At 39.0% G+C, this 20470-nt stretch overlaps 1 protein-coding gene across 1 annotated transcript in view; it reads right to left on the bottom strand.

Moving 5' to 3' along the window:
• Positions 1-20470, bottom strand: part of LOC126259583 (cilia- and flagella-associated protein 157) — a 192241-nt gene that overhangs the window by 131191 nt on the left and 40580 nt on the right. Inside the window, exons 3-5 of the mRNA XM_049956491.1 lie at positions 14782-14950; positions 14587-14689; positions 1306-1459 (exon numbers count right to left, since the gene is read on the bottom strand). Of these exons, the coding sequence (XP_049812448.1) occupies positions 1306-1459; positions 14587-14689; positions 14782-14950 (426 nt within the window). The remainder of the gene's footprint in view (positions 1-1305; positions 1460-14586; positions 14690-14781; positions 14951-20470) is intronic.

The raw sequence follows: 20470 nt of genomic DNA, 5'->3' as shown, positions 1-20470 counted from the left end.
CAAGTCAGGTATTTGCTGTGGCCAGTCCAGCCATAGGACCACATCCTTGGGTTGTTTGTGGTCTTTTTGTATTTGTGGGTGCTGTGTCTGACACTTCTGCATCGCTTGTATCCATCCGTTTCAAATTTTATTGGGTTTTCATTTTTGCCACCTTTTGCTGTTCTACATTATTTTCTTTCCTCTCATCATCAGACTCTTTCAGTATGCATGCTATTTTGTTTACTGATTTCTTGATCTTATTTTGCACATCTCGCTGAATGTCTGTGGTATGTTGCTGCTGGGTCTGGCCCGCTGACTGGTCACAGCTGTTTCCTGGATGGGGGCGCCAACCTCTGTGATCCTCAGCCACTGGGCAGCATAGGAGGGGGTGGGATCCTGGGCTGGTTTGCTCTCCATTGAGTGCTGCTCATCCTCTAAGTCAGAGCTGAGCTTTCACTTCTCCCCCACGCCAGTCAAGGCCAGAAAGGCAGGCTGGGCCTCTTTACATGTGGCTAACGGTGCTGTCACTACGGTGGTGGTTACGGCTATGGTCAGCTCTTCATTTGCTTCACCTGTTAACACTCCAGTGTAGCCAATCTGTTGTGGAGCAATCATGCTTTCCATGCATGACAGTTGTGCCAGTTGTTTGCTCCTTGGGCATGTCTGGGGCTAGCTGCTGTACTGCATGACCCCCTGTGTCGTCCTATCATTAGGGGAGGTGGTACATGCTTCTTTAACACAATTTAACATACTTGATGCCAGAGTCCACCTCGAACCAAAGTACTGCACCTCAGAACCCACAACCTCCTGCATGTTAAACTGTTATACATTACATCACACAACCAGACTATATGATGCAACTTTCTTAACACTATTGAGTATCACACAAAATTCTGACTCTTTTTCATCAGTTACTTGCAAACAAGGGTCCACCAGGGTGAATGTCTGCAGTGAGTGATAGCTTCAGAGTTGAATGCAGTGCTGAGGACTTCTCCTTGTGAGAGACAGATCACCATGAACAGTGCCATATAGTCTGACAAGTCTGAGGGGTGATATGAGATTTAACCAAGGACATTGACACAGTACTTGTATCGGTACCTGTATTCCATCTACATACTTTAATTTTTACTGCTCAACTCAGTAGATCTGGTAATTAAATGTGAGTACTGGTATGATGGAATTAAGAGTTATTTTAAAGATAGTGATGAATGTCACATTTTAATGTTTTGAGTTTTAAAATGAGCTCTCTTACAATAATAAATGATTGATCATGTACAGCTGGTTCAGAAGTACTACATCTAAATATAAAACATTTTTATAACATACTTATCCTTTGCAAGGATGAATTGCCTTTCCACTTCATAGAGTGTCTGTTTGTGTCTTTTTTCCTGCTCAGCAATCTCTTTTTCTTGAAGGCTGAACTTATTCATTAATTCATCTCGTTGAATTCGAAATTCTTCCAATGAATTAAGCTTTCCATCTGAAGAAAAATAAACACTTTTCATAATATCTCTTCATAGAACTGGAAGGGATTACAGGGCAGAAAATTGACTGATTTAGCACACTCTCCATGTTAAGATGTTTTGTTTTTAGGAAACATGATAACTGGATCCTTAGCAGGTGTACTGTTTTTCATATGGGATGAGAGTGATTAAAACACATACACATTTACAATTATTAATGAAGAAACTCAAAAATATAAAAGTAAGCTCGTACTTTGTTAACTGTTAGACAAACAGCCAAAATTTAGTCAATCGTTGTGATAAACGTTGCCTCTTTTACACTAATTGTACGAAGGAAGTATTTTCTGGACCATTTAAAACACTGAGCACATTTTTTGAATGTTTTGATATGGATGCTGATAATTTCCAAAAGTCCCTCCATTAATCAATTTTCAATCACGCCAGTGCCTCAGATTCATATAAAGTTCTTTATTGATGACTGTAAATCAATTTGCTAAGAAGATTATAAAGACATGGTGAAGTTTCTGTCAGCCTGTGATTACTTGGAGATATCCATATAAATTGCTTCTCATTTAAAAATGAACAAAACATTTATCCCAAAATCTAACATGTATAACAATGAAAATAATCAATTACTGACAATATAATGTACTTGGATGGATAAAAATATACTCACCAAGTGGCAGCAGGAAAACACACACAAAAAAGAAGGTTATACTTATGCAAGCTTTCAGAGCAAGTGGCTTCTTCTACTGGCACAAGGGTTGGAGGGGTAGGAAGAGGGGTGAAGGAAAAGGACTGGAGAGGTTTAGGAAAAGGGGTAGATTTTGGAAAAGTCACCCAGAACCATGGGTCAGGGAAGACTGACCAGACTGGATTTAAGAGCCCATCCAATAACTCTCCCCTGACCCGCAGTCCTGGATGACTTTCCCAAAGTCTATACCCCTTTTCCTAAAACTCTCCAGCCTTTTTCCTTCACTCTACTTCCTTCCCTCTCAACCCTTCTACCAGAAGAAGGATCCACTGGCTCCAAAAGCTTGTGTAAGCATAATCTTCTCTTATGTGTGTTTTCCTACTGACACTTGGTGAGTAGATTTTTATCTATACAATTACAAAATTAATGTATGATTATTCTCGATTTCTTGCTGATTATACTGCTTACAAGTCCCAGCAACATATTAAACCTGATGCTACTGCTTGCCCCAGGTAGATTCCTAATGTGTACAGCCCCAAATGATTATTTGGATCTTTGTTGTCTATGGGAGATGGCACACCCACCACACTAGTAACCTACTATGGAGAGCTACTGTATCCAGGTGATCTACTGAAAACTAGTGTATATGTAAGGAGGCTGGTTTGGGAAACCATCAACAATGTAGTACATGCTGAAGTACTAAAATTTAAACTTGATTTTATTCTTATTCCAGATAAATCCCAGTTACAGCAGCACTGCAAGCCAGTGATAAAGCCCATTCAATACACTACGTCAATTCATTACTTTTAATCACACAACATAGTCAAATGAAAAATTAGATGTGTACAGCCAGACAATAATTTCTATCATACTCACACAGCACTCTCAAGCTCACCAATAACAAGGGACCACCTCAGCATATCTAAACCTGAAACTATCTCTCCTGGGGAAAACAAATAAATTTAAAAAATTAAAAGAAACCTTAGTCTTGCTAGCAAATAATCATAGCTGCAATAATGCTGTTAACACTAGAAGGACCGCACTGGTCTAGCGTAGTTTTTATTTATCTGTCCTATTTTTCATGACTTTTAATGTGCCTTGGTGGTTTATAATTTCTGTAGAAGACATGCATCTATTAAAAAAACTGAACGAACTGTAAACATTTTATCTTAAAGGATCGCAGCCTGTCATTCCGACCTTTGAGATACTTTCTACATTTCATGTCTGTAAAGGTGTAACAATGGATTTTTTCATCCACTTAGCTCATTCTACTTCATTGTTGTGATCTCATTCCCTCTACCACTTTACATTTTACTTTATTTAGTGGTAGAGTGGACATACTTTAGGTGCTGTTTCCTGTCAGTACACTGCTGTGTTCAGCAGAAGTTTAGTGCTCCTTCTCATTATTATGGCATGCCACTGTTTTCATTCAGATGAAGAATTACTGGATTATGTGGACAGTTTACCAGAAGAAGTTTCTAAAGGAGAAGGTATTTTTGAATGTGATGAGTTGGATGACAAAGATGACAAATGAAATCAAATAATTGTATGGCATTTATTGGCTGGGATATCCCCTTCGGGGTTCAGCCGCCGTATTGCAAGTCTTTTTAGTTGATGCCACTTCTGCGACTTGCATGTCAATGATGATTAAAATGATGATGAAAGACACACAACACCCAGTCCCCTGCCAGAAATCAAACCCGGGCCCCCTTGCTTGGTAGGCAGTAATATTACCACTGCGCTATGGAGACGAACATAAAGATGACAAAGATTATAAAGACACATGCAACATCAGCCCCATGAAATAGAACAAGGCAAATTATCAGAGTTGGAAGATGAGTACTCAGAACCTGTACAACAACATACAAATAACATAGTGCTTAAACGTTCGATTCCAGTGGCACCACAAATTCCTACTCGCATCCGAGGAAAAAAACTGAAAAAAATCAGATCCATCTCAGCATTTGGAAGTTCAAAGTGCAGGGGCTGCAACCGATGGAAAAATGTGGACTCAAATACACCAGTGCATGCACCTGGAAGATTAGGGCATCACAACATGTTGGTAGAAACTTCTGGGCCAAAGTGTAATGCTAAGAAACATAATTGCAGGCAGTTACTCGAGTTCATGGCGAGTGTTGATAGACAATAATATTCTGCTGAACATAAAAAACTTTATAGAAATTAGAGCTCGAGTACTTCTCCAGGATGACAGTGGGTACTTGATAGTGCCCAATTAGAAGCTGCCATAGCTACAATGCATGCAAGTGGAGTGTATGGAGGAAAGATTTTTCCCCCTGAAACTTGTGTGGTCTCAAGTGTGGGGGCCGGCATTTTTTCCTCGCGCTATGGGAAGAAACAAGTTCACAGAAGACATGCGATTTTTAAGATTTGATGACAAGTACACTCATGGCAAAAGACTCAAGACCAATGGCTTTGGAGCAGTTACTCCAGTCTGGAATTTACTTGTAGCTAACTGTATCCAGATCTATAAACCAAGTGCATTTATAAACATAGATGAGCAGCTCTATCCACATAAAGCTCGGTGCCGCTAATACAACATGTGAGCAATAAACCAGACAAATGTGGTTTGAATTTCTGGCTTGCAGCAGATGCCAGTAGTAAATATATGGTGACTGGATTTCCTTACTTGGGTAAACAAAGTGAAAGACCCACTAACATACCAGTGCAGAGCATGTTGTTACACATCTCACGCAACCTCACACTTTGATAAGAAGAGATATAACATGTGACAATTTCTTCACAGCCAAACATCTTGCAGAGCAGCTGAAGCAGGAGGACACAACCACGGTGGGTACAATGAAGAAGACCCAAAGAGAAGTTCCTCCATCAGGAAGAATACTGCCAGATCTTTGTATGACACTATTTTATACAAATTTGGTGATACAGCAATTACTTCCTATCAGAGGAAGACCAAGAAAAATATTCTTCTATTGAGCACAATGTACCAGACAGTTGCAGATGACAGGCAAAAACAGAAGAAATTCCCTGAAAGTGTGAGCTTCTACAATTCCATTAGGGGTGATATTCGGGACCAGATGTCTCATTTGTACACTGTCAAGTTTGGCAGCTGCAGATGACCTATGCATGTTTTTCAATGTCCTAGACCTTGCTAAGATCAGTGCCTGGGTGCTTCACAGAGAGACAATGGGAGAAAATTTATCAAATGAATGTTTCTTTTCAAATTAGCAGAAGAACTCTCTTCTGTGTATGTACAATCAAGGAAAGGACCTATTCAAACATTCACTGCTATCATTGAAATACATAAGGTACTCGTACGGAAGACCTTCCATATTGAATGTTGCAGAAGTTCGAACAAAACTAAAAATATGTGTGTGGAATGCTAGAAATTTGTATGTGGTCCATGTGCTGGAAGTGTTCAGTACATGTGTGCAAAGTGTTTTGACAAAGATGGTGGCTTTGATTGAAAAGATGTCATTGAGAGAAAAAAATGTTATTTTCTCATTATTGATACAGCAGTTTGTGTCTATTTTTCTTTATTTTCCATACTAAATATATGTTTATGACCAGTGTGAGGCTTTTACTGAGTACAAGTCACACAGATAAAAATGTTATTACTGTATAATTATATGTTTATTTGCATTTGTAAGTTTAGTTTAAATTGATTTTACATTTACACTCTATTCTTGGCTTCGATCTTTTTCATTTAATTGATTACACTTTCTAATGACATTTTTAAGCATAACACTTTTGTACAGTAAGCACGACGCTCTACTGACCTTAAGAAGTAAAACTGAAAAGAAAGAAGAAAAACTTCACTGGTCAAAATGACAGGTAGCGGTCCTTCTAGGTATTTCACAAATGCCAGTCCTTCTAGTGTTAATTATGTTGTATCACATGTCTAGCCAAGACTGAATTATAGAATCCACCTTCTTCAGTATGAATAGCTGCCCAACTGAGTGATGGAATGCAGCCAGTTGTACCATTATGCAACAAGATTAAAGACTGAGGAATGATGGAAAGCCTGTATCTTATACACATGTCTGACTAAAAATAATTTTTGCAGGATGAAAATTGACAGCTCACAGACTTTGATGCATACTCAGTGTATATGGCTTGTTCCAAGAGTGCCTGGTGCCAGCTTAGCTACACTACAGTTGATGCTGCTTAACATTCTTAGTTATAGAAGGCTTCCCAGTTCATTGACTGCACAATTGTAGTGCAGCACATATCAAACAGGAACTTTATCAAATAACATGAGAAAAGGTCTGTCTGCATTCTGTGTCCTGCTACTGAGCGACTTTAAGACATGAAACCTCCTGGCAGATTAAAACTGTGTGGCAGACCGAGACTCGAACTCGGGACCTTTGCCTTTCGCACACGGTTTTAATCTGCCAGGAGGTTTCATGTCTGCGCACACTCCGCTGTAGAGTGAAAATTTCATTCTAGACTTTAAGACAATTTACTGTCTTTAAAGCTCAAGATTTAATAGATTCTACTGAAACTTGTGGTTTTACACAAATCTCCAGCTACCTCAGCACCATTTGTATTTGATGAACAATAGCTGTAATATAAGAAAAAGGATGAAAAACTTTAAAATTGTCCACAAATAACTACAAGGTGTACAACTTTGCTTCCACTGTTTGCCAATAGGTGGCGACAACAGTAAGTAGTGGTCCAAAGAAACAGATCACAGACATCAGGCAGTTAGCTTGGACCTCGGTCAATATAATCTCATTCAAACATTAGTTGATTTGTGTCTGCACAATAAAGTTGTTCTTAATTGAAAATGTCAGTTTATGAGCCTAATTCTCATCATTTGCGGGAGGTGTTACTGTTTTGTTTCAGTATGAAGAAAACAGCGGCTGAGTCTCATCGAATGCTCTCAGGCACATATGGTAAGGAAGCTATTAGTGAAAGAAAGTGTCGTGAGTGGTTTCAGTGCTTCACAAACAGTGGCTTTAATGTTGTAGACCGGCATAGTGGTGGGAGAGAGAATGTTTTCGAAGATGCAGAATTGGAGACATTGCTGAGTGAAGACTCGTGTCAAACTCAAGAAGAATTGGCACGATTAGTGGGAGTGACACAGCAAGCCATTTCCAAATGTCTCAAGGTTATGGGCATGATTCAGAAAGAAGGAACTTGGGTCCTGTGTGAGCTGAAACCTAGAGACTGAACAGTGTTTGTGTGTTTGTGAACAGTTTCTTCACAGGGAAAAACGGAAGGGATTTCTGCATCGAATTGTGACCAGGGATGAAAAATGGGTTCATTACGATAACCCTAAATGCAAAAAATCATGGGGATATCTGACCATGCTTCCATGTTGATGGTCAAACCAAGTATTCATGACTCTAAGATCATGCTCTGCATTTTGTGGGACAATCTCAGCATCATGTACTATGAGGTGTTAAAACCAAGTGAAACAATCACAGGTGCTCGTTACCAATGCAATTAATGCATTTGAGCAGAGCATTAAAAGACAAATGGCCACAATACAGTAAGAGGCACAATAAAGAGATTTTGCAGCACAACAATGCTCGACCCCATGTTGCAAAAGAGGTCAAAACGTACTTGGGAACATTAAAATGGAAAGTCTTAGCCCATCCGCTCTATTCTCCAGACATTGCTCCCTCTGACAGCGGATGGCCTGGCTGACCAACACTTCCGATCTCATGAAGAAGTCACACATTGGATTGATTCGTGGATCACTTCAAAAGATGAACAATTTTTTCGATGCAGGATACATACACTGCCCAAAAGATGGGAGAAAGTAGTGGCCAATGATGGAAAATACTTTGAACGATACATGTGAAACCAATTTGTTTCATTAAAGCCTCAAATGTTGGGGAAAAAATGGCGGAAGCAAAGTTGTACACCTTGTAACCAACTGACAACAGTGAGTAGACTCCTTAGTTGTGGTCCCCACATTTTTAGTGAACCATCATCATCACTGCCTTCCATGGGACAAGACAGTAAGTGTTAAGGAATTTTTCCTGAAACTACATTGGGTGGGCCTTAGTAGCTCCTTCAAGTCAAGGAATTAAGTAGCAATTGATCCTAGTTCAAATGTCTCCTATATCAGCTGGTGGGGCTCACATCTTGATAAGTGTATGTGTTTCTGCAGTATTTCTCTGCCTCCATGGCAAGATGATGAAAGCCTATCTTTATTATTTTGGGTAGTCCCCTTCAGTTCCATTATAAAAAGTAAGCCTTCAGATGTAAGTTCCATTATAAAAAGTAAGGGTATGTCCTTTTGAGGTAGTATTTAGGTTCTTCAATACATCATAATCCACTTCATGCAGCCTGGGCACTGAACCATGAGTTAAAAATGGTATGGAACTCAAGTCCCAAATTTGCTGAACCGCAGCACTAGTGGGATTTCTGACTCGACTATCAGTAGTAAAAGTGGGTATATTCATTATCTTAATGATTACCTGCTTCCAAAGTCAAAGTTGCTAATGCACACTAGTGCAGTGGCGCACATGTAGTTCCTGATCACCAGACATTGAACCAATGCTCTTAGTTAAAATTCAAACATCTTCACAATTTCTGAATATGAAAAATGAGGGCACAACACTGTTCATTGGGATCTGTCTGTTGGATGGTGATACTCTCAAAAGCAGTTTGCACAGAGCAGGCTTTGCACTGATACCAGTTTTCACCCCTTTCCATCTCTTTCTCACAACCATCAACAACACAAACATGATAATAAACTCAACATGCTCTCATCACAGTCACATGGACTGAACAGATACACATAAGACACAATACTCACACTTCATGAAGCAAAGGTTTCAGTGTACATAAGGAAGGAAAACCTATCCAGTTTGGCAACTGAACAACTTCTAGTCTCCAAGCCAACATTGCCATATAAATTTGCCTCTCATCTAAATGACTATCTGAGATGAGGTAGTGAGTACACAATTATCCAATATGGCCAGTGCTGATGACGTCTTCCCAAATGATGCCTCCTTTACTTGTTATTCAGATGGACATAAAGTGTGTAACCACCAGTGTAGTTCTATCATGCCTACACAAGATCTTATTGCTCTTCTTAAAACACACCCATAGCCAGAACCAGAAGAATTAGCAGTTCCTAGTGACACAACCATTTTGTAAACTCTTTATGGCTTGTTTGTTATGTATGACATTTATCTATTTACTTAATGCATGTTGCTTGAGTCCATACAGTGATTTTATTTTTATTTTATTTATTTCTAGATTTACGTAGTGTCACAAGATTAGGGTCATCAGGTGTTCTCTTATGTCTAACCAAGCATTCTGCATATTTTACATTACATTCATTATGGCATTATGATAACTATATTGTAAGTTATATTTAATATAGAACATAATGTTTAGAAATTACTAGGGTTAAGAAAGAAACACAGCTTACTTTAATTCATGAGAAGTACAACAATAAACACAAATAAAGAATGGTAGATTGAAACTACGAAAGCTAGCAGCTATTGTCATGAGAGTAGAGGTGGGATGTGGAGAAAGAGGAAAACTGCAAAACAGTATTATGAAAAGGATAGATTGCTACTCACTGTTAAGGCGACACACTGAGTTGCAGACAGGCATGATGAAAAGACTGTTACATATAATTTTTTGCCCAAAGCCTTCTTCAGAAATGAAAAACACACAGATTCACACAAGCAAGCACACCACACACACACACACACACACACACACACACACACACACACACACAACTGCTATCAACGCATCAAACGAGAGCAACAATCTGCAGTGGGTTGAGGAAGGGGGAGGGACAATAGGATGTAAATGGGGAAAGAGGAATAATTGGTGCCTGTCAGAGGTGCAGGGGCAACAGATTACAGGACAGGGCTGCCAGATGTAGTATCGGGAAGCTGTAGGGGAAGGGAGAGGGGTAGGGGAACAGGGAGTGGAAAGGAGAGGATCAGAGAATGGGAAAAGATTGGTGGATGTGCTGAAAGAGAGCAGCACATATTGAGGGTGAGGAGAGGTAAATTGTCAAGAAGTGATGGGACAGGAGGGCTGGAAACTGTTGGGTGGAGGGTGTGGGGACAGTAGGTTACTGTATGTTGAGGCCAGGATGATTTCAGCTGCACAGAATGTGTTGTAAGGATAACTCCCATCTTTGCAGTTGATAAAAGCTGGTGGTGTAGGGGAGGATCCAGATGGCCCAGGTCATGAAGGAGCCATTGGAACTCAAGCACATTAATTACAGCTGTATGTTGTACCACAGGGTGATCCACCTTTTTCTTGGCCAGTTTGGCAGTGGCCATTCATCCTGAAGGACAACTGGTTGGTAGCCATACCAATACAAAAAATGGAGCAATGATTGCAGCAGAGCTGGTGTGTGAAGTTCTTGCTTGTTAGAATGTGTGTGCATTTTTCTTTTCTGAAGAAAGCTTTGGCTGAAAAATTATAAGTAAGAGTATTTTCATCATGCCTGTCTACAACTCAATGTTTTACTTTTACAGTGAGCAGCAATCTGTCCTTTTCTGAATATTACTGATACTCCAACTTGGACTTTCCACTGTTTAAAAATTACAAAATGTAATTAAGGAAGATAAAGGAAAATAAAGTGGGGAGACTGCCTAAGAAATGAAAATAGAAAGGAGTGTAACAGGGAGAAGCATTTGCTTTACTGTTTGACAGTTGGATAAATGGCAGCCTATGTTAATATTAGGAGAAAAGTTACGAGTTTTACAGAAGGAAATGCTTCACCATCTTTTTAGTTACAGGTCACTGACTTGTGTACAGAGTGCAGGGTAGTTTGATCCAGAGGGGAACAGCAGCAAAAGACAAGGAGTTTTTGTTTTTTGGATAGTTACACCTAGGATACTAGATAAGTGAGACCTTGGGTTTTGATTGTGGTGAGATAACAGGTATTTAATCTCTGATGTGAGACACTGGAGTGCCTGTGCACTGAGGAGCCAATGAAGCAGACATAGTGTATGGTAGTCACATAACTTGTCTGGCTGCAACCAACTTAACTGGACATATGAAGCACTGAAGGGGATATAGAAAGATTTTGCATATGTAATGCATGCAAGCATTCATAGTTAGTACTATCAGGTGTTCTCAGTGCCCATGCCATGATACTGGAGGTTCAAGGTTCAGTAGAACAAGTGATTATACAAGTTTATGTTTTTTATCTTGTGTAAATATGTTCCAAAATTTTTTGAGGGTACAGAGGTAAGTGAACAACTTCCTGCTATTGGCTACATTATTTTCTGCCCAGATGAGATGCTCATCCAGTGTTACAACCAACATGGTACTGAAATACCACAGCCACTTTGGATGTGGAATGTGTTAAAGGTTATGATCAAATATTAGTTATATGTAAATTAGTTTATAGTTTAATACAGAACAGATTCACGGTGAAAACATTACATTAATGCAAAATATTAACAAGAAATTTTTATTATCTTCAGATTTAAAAGGTATCTTGTTCAAAAACAGTTTGACATGCTTATATGTTGTTATGCTACTTGACAGATGTTTCAGAAAATATATCTACAATAAAGTATGTAAACAAAATGTAGCTGAAGGTTCACAGAAATGTCTAATCTTGGAAAGACACTGATATCTATCTCTGTTTATCATTAAGGGGATGTGATGTGCAAGTGTTGCCTTCTGCTCTCCACAACCAAATATGTGTTGCCACAGTTTAGATGAATGTCCAACAAAGGTGGTTTCCAAGCATTTTGGTTACTTGTTTTGTGCATTCTTTAGTGATGATTTTGTCTGCAACAACATCAGTAATCCATTGGGTTCATCAGGTAAACCAAGAAAGATAATTGCTAAGTGCATTTCAATCCCTGTTTACTCCTAAGAAGCAATAAAGACAAGTTTATTTTATTAGTGTTGAATGTCTGATACAAATACTGATAAGATGCATTACTAGTTAAAAAACCATGTACAACAAAAAATTTCAAATGAGGAACTACTGAAATTTTGTCAATCACAGTTAGTAAGGAGGCCTACTGATATTGTAACAGTATTGAAACATGATCAATTTCAATGAGAAACAGAAAGTCTGCAAACCACTATGACATGATAAAACTGTTGTCAAAACTTTGGTACACTGGCGCAGAAGAAACAGTCGCAGAAGCCATTGTGTCTGTGAACTGGTTGATGGGTTCTGTCACTAGTTTATTCTTGCTCATGAATCTCAAGTGAATATATGTTTTTTTCTATTTTTTGCCATTCAGGAGACCAAAACTTCTGATCTAATTGACCTAGCAAGCACATTTGCCTTTTAGTATTCTGTTTGAAACTCAGTACTCTCATTTGGAAACTAAAAAAAGTGTCATTACTGAAATCTTTTGTTTAAGACACAACGTTTCTAAAACTGAAATGCAGAGAGTAACCTCTGATTTTTTCTGCAGTAAATCTGAACCTGCTTAGGTAGGTTGAAGGGGTGGGATTTAGGCTACTTTTTGCTTGAGTTGGTAGTACATGATTCCCATTATTGCGAAAATCATATGGGCAGCAGATCCTGTAACCACTAGTCACTGCCGCCGAAGTTTACTGCACCACTTTTTACATGCTCTAAAAGATGTACCATTGACATATGACCGTGCTGCCTGGCTAACATGTGACCTAGGGAGGCAAGAATAGTTTAATCCAATGTGTAGTTAAGGATGGTTAGGTTTTCTGGGGTAAACTTTCAAGTGATAGATCACGTACATAAATTGATGTATGGGCTATAATCATGGCGGTGGTGCCTGTCACGGTGGTGGGTAATTAGAAGGTTGGTCCAGACATGTCACATTTGGTACCATTGACTGAAAATTCCTGATCTTGTAATTATATTGGCTGTGTGCCACTTTGCCAACCTTACTTGTAAACAAGTACAGATAATAACTCTTTGATTTGCTACAGAGAATAACCAGTGTAGACCCACTCTTTGGAAAAAGTCTGTTTTTTCTGAAATTACTTCTTTCTCCTATATCCGTACGCCAGCCCTTCCTCAAAGTCATCAAATAACTGTGCTTCCCTCAGCTTCTTGTGGCACATAACATACATCCAATAACCACCTGATAGTTCTAGCTTGGCTACACTCAACAATTGCTCATCACTCCAATTTGCTAACCTAGTTGCTGAGTCTAAATCATCAAAAATGGAAAGACTTTCGCCCCTGATTTTCCTGAAAATGGGATGACTAATGCAGCAGTTTCGGTGTCCAGGATAGGTGTACTTGCAAGTGACCATTCCCTCTTTCCTTCCTTAGTTGCCCTAACTCTGATTGTAACTGAGCTACTGGATTTATTAACTGAGCTTCCTGAGCAAAACTTGCTTCTCCATATTGCCTATTTACTACCAACCCTAGTATACAGCATACCCAAAATAAAAAGGAAGAAGAAAGGATAGGTAAACAACCATACAGGCCCAAACAAAACCTTGACTTTGGCACTTACCTGTCTGCATAGGATATACCTGCCACAGAAGGTTCATAGTTCTGGCTGCTGTCTTCTCGCTGTCCATCTTCATCTTCAGCAGTTATCCTGACATCAATTGTTACACTGGAGCAGTTGGAGACAGTCAAGAGGGTGGCAGCAATTGCTTTTTAATGAGGCTTGTTTACAAGAAGCGCAGAGAATACTATGATATTTCCCCAGCATGATGATCTCCAGCTGCTGAATGGTGTTTCCTGATACTGCTACTGCATCACCCAACTCCTGTTTTTCCTGGCTGTAGTAAGTGAGGCTGATGGCAGCAGCTATGAGGACATCAGTCCATGTCATGTTCCACTGCTTGGAGCATAGTGGTCTTCCGCTGCTATCCCGATAAGGGCAGAGATGGCTGGACCCTCACATCATACTTTCAAGATTACGGCAAAGTGTAGGGCTGCCTCTGGGGACCAGATGTTTACATGGCAGGCAATGGTTCATGTCCTTGTGGAAGCAGAGGCATCCACATTATTGAAGCAGAACAGAGCAGTCACCTAGCTGCCCAGTTGTTCAATGATGATGAGCTGCTGCTGCCCCCATTGATTTCATGGTAATGGTAGAATGTCATTCCGAATAGTCTAGAACAGGACGATAACTCAGCTATCATAATTGGAGTGCAATAACCCCTGCAGGCTGGTACAGTGTTGGTACATACACCCTGATGTCACAGAGGTGTTGCAAAGCTACTGGTCACGTCATCCACTGCCAATCATTGACTGACTTTGGAGGTGGCATGGTTTTCATCCTGACACTGCACTGCTGACTCTAAGTCTCGTTTATAATTGTACCCTTTATACTTCATGTGACAGAGACATTTTGGTACATTTGTTCATATGATGTTTGATGATAAATTACAGATTTTACAAATGGCAGCATACAAAGTAGGGACTACAAAATGTCCAAGCATGAAATTCATTTTTCATTCAGAGATGATACTGTCCCATTCATTTATATAAAATTTAGTATGTTTTCCTATTGAACAATTATATAATTATGATTAATCACTTATCTTTATACTTACTTATTAACAGTATCTCAGATGTTAATTGCTCATGCATCATTTTGTAATCATGTTCCATTTGAGAGATTTTGTTCTTGTACACTTTTGTTTCAGCTTCCCGAGACTGATAAAAAATAAAAATTAATTTAAAAATGTTGATAGAAAAGCATCAATTTGAGCAGCCAAGATAAACATTTTTGCTTTAACAGTTATTACCTTTTTCAATCCATCAATTCTCTCCTGCAGTTCTTGAATTTCACCTACTTTCTCCTGGAGAATTTTTTTCAAGTACGAAATTATATCTGCCCTGTCTTCGTCAAGAACCTCATACAATTTTTGATATTCTTCATTACTGAGCTCTAGGTCCAAACACCTTGCTTTAAGCCTATGTACGTAAAAAATAAAAAGTAGCTAAGACTAAGATTCCAAGATTAAGGTTCTTATTATGCTGAAATGAAGTTCAAACTTTAAGACATGCCTAGCTCTAAAACAATAATATTTTTTAAAGAACCACAACTTCAGAATACAAAGAAATAAATTATATCTACTTATCAGGTAGTAGTAGATACAAATACGAGCAAATGAAGGCACATGTACTGGCTTTCAGAACCTTCTTTCTATCCAACAAAAGGAAATTCCTATTCAGGAATCCAATATGAAACTTTCTTTCATATCAAACAAGAGACAACAGAATAGGACAAAAGGTTAATTAGCAGTGGAGTGATACGAAGAAAATGGGAGGAAATCTTTGAGAAAATTTAGCTGCTTTGAAGATCAAATGAAAAGCTACCTGGGAGAGCCTCGTCAAGGCCTGGAGAAGCAGGAAAATCAACAATTCACTGCTAATAATAAGAATAATGGTCAGAAGAGACAGGTAGTGCATTCCAAAAATTTGAAAAAAGGGAAGTTCACACTGAGAAAAGAATTAGAGGGGGAAAAAGAAGAAAATATCAGAAGGGATGTACTGACAAGGAAAGGAAAGACAACTAATGTTATAAAAAATGTAGAAAAGGAATTTGATGAAAAATATTATTTAAAGGCAAGAAAACATTTTATTAACTTTGTAATTACACCCTGGATACGAAAAAACACATTTACTGTAAGAAAATACACAGAAGTTACACACAAGCCAAGAATAAAGATATTGACAGCAGAGTCATGGAGCAGCACATAAATATAGACGTCAAGAAATTTTTTTCTTTTCTTTTAACACTTCCTCCAAAAGAAAAAAAATCATGAAATTATTGCTTTGTCTCTTGCATGCCAATTTCTGAACATAGAAAATTAAATCGAACTCGTTCAAGAGGTTTCGTCAAAATATCTGCCAACTGGTTGTGTCCATCAATGTGTTCCAAGAAAATCTCACCGTTCAGATATCTTTCACGAACATAGAAATGTCGGACCTCTATATGTTTAGAACGTCGATGATATTCTGGATTTTTTGCCAACTTCAATGCACTAGCATTGTCAATGTAAAGAACTGGAGGCTGCCCCGACATTTCCACTAATTCTGATAGCAGACGACGTAACCAAACTAACTCTTTTGCTCCTTCACTAGCTGCAATTATTTCCGCCTCGGTTGTGGATGTGGCCACTACTTTCTGCAACTGACTTGTCCATGACACTGCACCACCTGAGTACTTTGCAAGAATTCCAGTTGTTGAGCGCCTTGTCTGGTTATCACCTGCGAAATCTGCATCAGCGTAAATCTTTAACTCTTCTTTTTTATTATATACAATTCCAAAATTTAAGGTCCCTTTCAAATACCGGAAAATGCGCTTTACTCTATTCCAGTCTTCAGTGGTTGGTTTCTCCATAGCTCGAGCAGCTTTATTGACTGCAAAAGTGATGTCTGGACGAGTTACTGTTGAAAGGTACATGAGACAACCAATTGCTTCACGGTAGGGTACAGATGACGAAACTTCTTCGTTTTGATTATTGTCCTCACGTCCAATAGGAGTTGAGATTGTATTGCATTCTGCCATTCGAAATCTTTGCAGAATTTCTTCTGTGTATTTCTCTTGACTTATCATTATTGCTCCATCTTCATATTGCTTTATTTTTATGCCAAGAAAATTGTCAAGACTGCCAGTTGTTATTTGGAATTCATGTTGTAAAACATCCATAAAAACAGCAATTTCTTTCTTGTTACTGCCGACAATCAGGCCATCATCAACGTAGATTGCCACATAAAGGCTATTTCCATTTTGTCTACGATAAAATAGGCATGGGTCTGCATCACTGTTTGAAAAACCAGCTTTCTTCATGAACTCAACAAAACGTTTGTTCCAGCAACGTGGCGCTTGCTTCAACCCATAAAGACTTTTTTTTAAGAAACATACTCGGCCTGTACCATCTTCGAAACCTTCTGGCTGTTCCATATATACTTCATCTTCAAGTATTCCATTCAAAAAAGCTGTCTTTACATCGAATTGTTCTAGCAGCATTTTCTTTGAAGCAGCTACAGCCAACAGAGTTCGTATGGTGTCATAACGTGCCACAGGGCTAAAGGCGTCGTCATAATCAATTCCTGCTTTCTGAATACAGCCTTTTGCAACCAATCTGGCTTTAAAGCGAGTACCTCCATTGACTGCGACCTTTCGCCGTAGAACCCAGCGGTTTTGCAATACTTTGGCATTCTTCGGACGGTCAACCAGCACCCAGGTATTGTTTTCCTTAAGTGATTGAAGTTCTTCACTAATAGCTTGCATCCATTCTTCCTTCTCGTTTGACTGCAATATTTCTGAAAAACAGTTTGGATCTTTGTATCCAAGTGCATCAACTTTTGTTGCCATACAAAATTCACCACTTTCCATCCAGGTTGGTTTTCTTCGTTGTCTTTTATTCTTCTGCTTCTCTTCATTAGAAGATTCAGCAGCTTCTGCTTTTAGAAATTCTGTTAATTCTTTATTTTCTTCAGATTCACTCGACTCTTGACTTTCTCTAGAATCGAGAGTGCCAATTTTTTCTTGAGTTTGGCTTCCTCCAGAAGTGTACAGCCTAGGAGATTTACATTGGTCACCTTTAGATGAATTCGGATCATTAAATTCTTCCCGAGGGACTTCAAATTCAACATGATCACTATGTAAATCACAAACAATTTCTGGCTTAAATTTTACATCGTGACTCAACACCACTTTTCTTTTAGATGGAATCCAAACTCTGAACCCATCTTTGTCATTAACATATCCAACAAGTCGTCCAAACACTGCCTTATCATCAAACTTGGAACGGAATTGTTTGTTAATGTGAACATAGCAGCCTGTACCAAAAATTCTGAGATGATCAAGTCGTCCTACTGGTCGATTAAACCATAGTTCATAAGGGGTTTTATTTTCAACTGAAGATTTTCCAGTACGATTTATTAGGTAGACTGCTGTGTTACATGCCTCTGCCCACAACCCTTTAGGTAATTTACTCGGATTTAGCATTGACCGGGCAGCTTCAACAATGGTCCTATTTTCCCGTTCAGCCACACCATTTTGTTCAGGAGTGTAAGGAGGAGGAATCAGTAGCTCTATTCCCCTGTCTGCAAGCAGTTCACTGACATTCTTATTGTTAAATTCTTTGCCACCATCACATCTAAATTGTTTGACAACATGTCCATTAGTTCGTGCTTCATTTAAAAACTGCTTAAGCACAGTACACACTTCACTTTTGTGTCTTAAAAAGAAAATTCGACGAAATTTACTAAAATCGTCTTTGAAACATACATAATAATGCTTGCCTCCAAAAGATTTCGTGCTCATTGGTCCATTTACATCCGCGTGGATTAATTCACCAGTACTGGTAGCGCGTATTGTTCGTGTTTTGAATGGCAGCCTATGCATCTTTCCAACCGCACAGCCGTCACAAAATTCACTCTTGGCATCTTCCACATTAATGTTCATTCCTTTTAAAATATTCTTCACATGTTGTTTATTCTGATGACCAAACCTTTCATGGTACACTTGCAATGTTTCGGATGAAGTCATCAAGCTCATACGATTCATTTTTGCATTTCTAACAACATGCATGTTCAACACATAAAGTCCATTTTTCACATAACCTGTCATAACAATATTGCCACTGACTTGTTTTCGAACACAGACATTATTATAACTAAAATTAGTACTGTAGCCTCTGCAGGCAATGGCTCTCACAGAGAACAGATTAGCACTTGCATCAGGGACGTATAAAACATTGTCCATTCTAGCATTGTACCATTTATTGTTTTGTCGGATTTGGATGTAAACTGTTCCTTGACCGTACGCACACATTTTCACATCTTGTTTTCCCAATGAAATTACTTGAGGAACATCAAATTCACTATACGAAACAAAATACTGTTTGTTGGGAGTGATATGATTTGTAGCGCCACTGTCGCAATACCATTTATTTGGGTCACTGTGATTACTGGTACACACGCCCATAGCGTATGAAGTAAATGCAGCGTGTTCACTGTCTCGCTTCTTCTCTTTTCTTTTATTGCTGTCACGAGTGTTCTGTGGACACTCTGCTGCCCAGTGACCTAATTGTTTGCATTTATTACACGGAAACTTCTGCTACCACAAAGCATGAAGAAAATACGCTATCTGAAAGAATCTTAAATGGTCGAATTTTGTCTACACTGGGAAAAGACTACGACAATTTTAAGGATCTCTGGGATACGATACCGACAGAAAAGCAAAGCTTGAATTTATTGATTGAAAAACTCTGTACTATTGAACTGCGTGAACAAGACGTTAATGGAAGTGCAGCGTTTGTCGTTTCTAAAACAAGAAAAGGGCAAACAAGTAATCAGCGAGTAAAGATGACGAAGTCACAATTAAAACAGAAGTTTCCGTGTAATAAATGCAAACAATTAGGTCACTGGGCAGCAGAGTGTCCACAGAACACTCGTGACAGCAATAAAAGAAAAGAGAAGAAGCGAGACAGTGAACACGCTGCATTTACTTCATACGCTATGGGCGTGTGTACCAGTAATCACAGTGACCCAAATAAATGGTATTGCGACAGTGGCGCTACAAATCATATCACTCCCAACAAACAAAATACTGTTTGTTGGGAGTGATATGATTTGTAGCGCCACTGTCGCAATACCATTTATTTGGGTCACTGTGATTACTGGTACACACGCCCATAGCGTATGAAGTAAATGCAGCGTGTTCACTGTCTCGCTTCTTCTCTTTTCTTTTATTGCTGTCACGAGTGTTCTGTGGACACTCTGCTGCCCAGTGACCTAATTGTTTGCATTTATTACACGGAAACTTCTGTTTTAATTGTGACTTCGTCATCTTTACTCGCTGATTACTTGTTTGCCCTTTTCTTGTTTTAGAAACGACAAACGCTGCACTTCCATTAACGTCTTGTTCACGCAGTTCAATAGTACAGAGTTTTTCAATCAATAAATTCAAGCTTTGCTTTTCTGTCGGTATCGTATCCCAGAGATCCTTAAAATTGTCGTAGTCTTTTCCCAGTGTAGACAAAATTCGACCATTTAAGATTCTTTCAGATAGCGTATTTTCTTCATGCTTTGATAATTCATCGTTCAGGTCCACAAATAACTTTTGCAGTTTGGCCACATGTGCACTAATATCTTCCGATTCATCACGTTTAACACGGAAAAATGTTTCAATCAACATATTCAAACGCTGAGTACTGCTACGTTCAAATCGGGCGCGTAATTTGTCCCAGATTTCTTTAGCATTCTTGCACGTTAAGACGAGTTCTGCAACAGGTTTACTTAGCGCACTTGCTATAAGACTTGCTGTCTTTGCGTCGTCCTTGAGCCATTCCACATACGCTTCTTTTTGTTCACTTGTCGCATCTTGCGGCAACTCTACACGTTCACGTGTACCGTTAATAATATCTTCTAGTCCATATGAACGTAACACCATAGAAATATGCCATTTCCATTTGGCCC

The sequence above is a fragment of the Schistocerca nitens genome, chromosome 5 (assembly GCF_023898315.1).
Source record: "Schistocerca nitens isolate TAMUIC-IGC-003100 chromosome 5, iqSchNite1.1, whole genome shotgun sequence".
Lineage (NCBI taxonomy): Eukaryota > Metazoa > Arthropoda > Insecta > Orthoptera > Acrididae > Schistocerca > Schistocerca nitens.
This window is presented reverse-complemented; position numbering and strand designations above follow the sequence as displayed.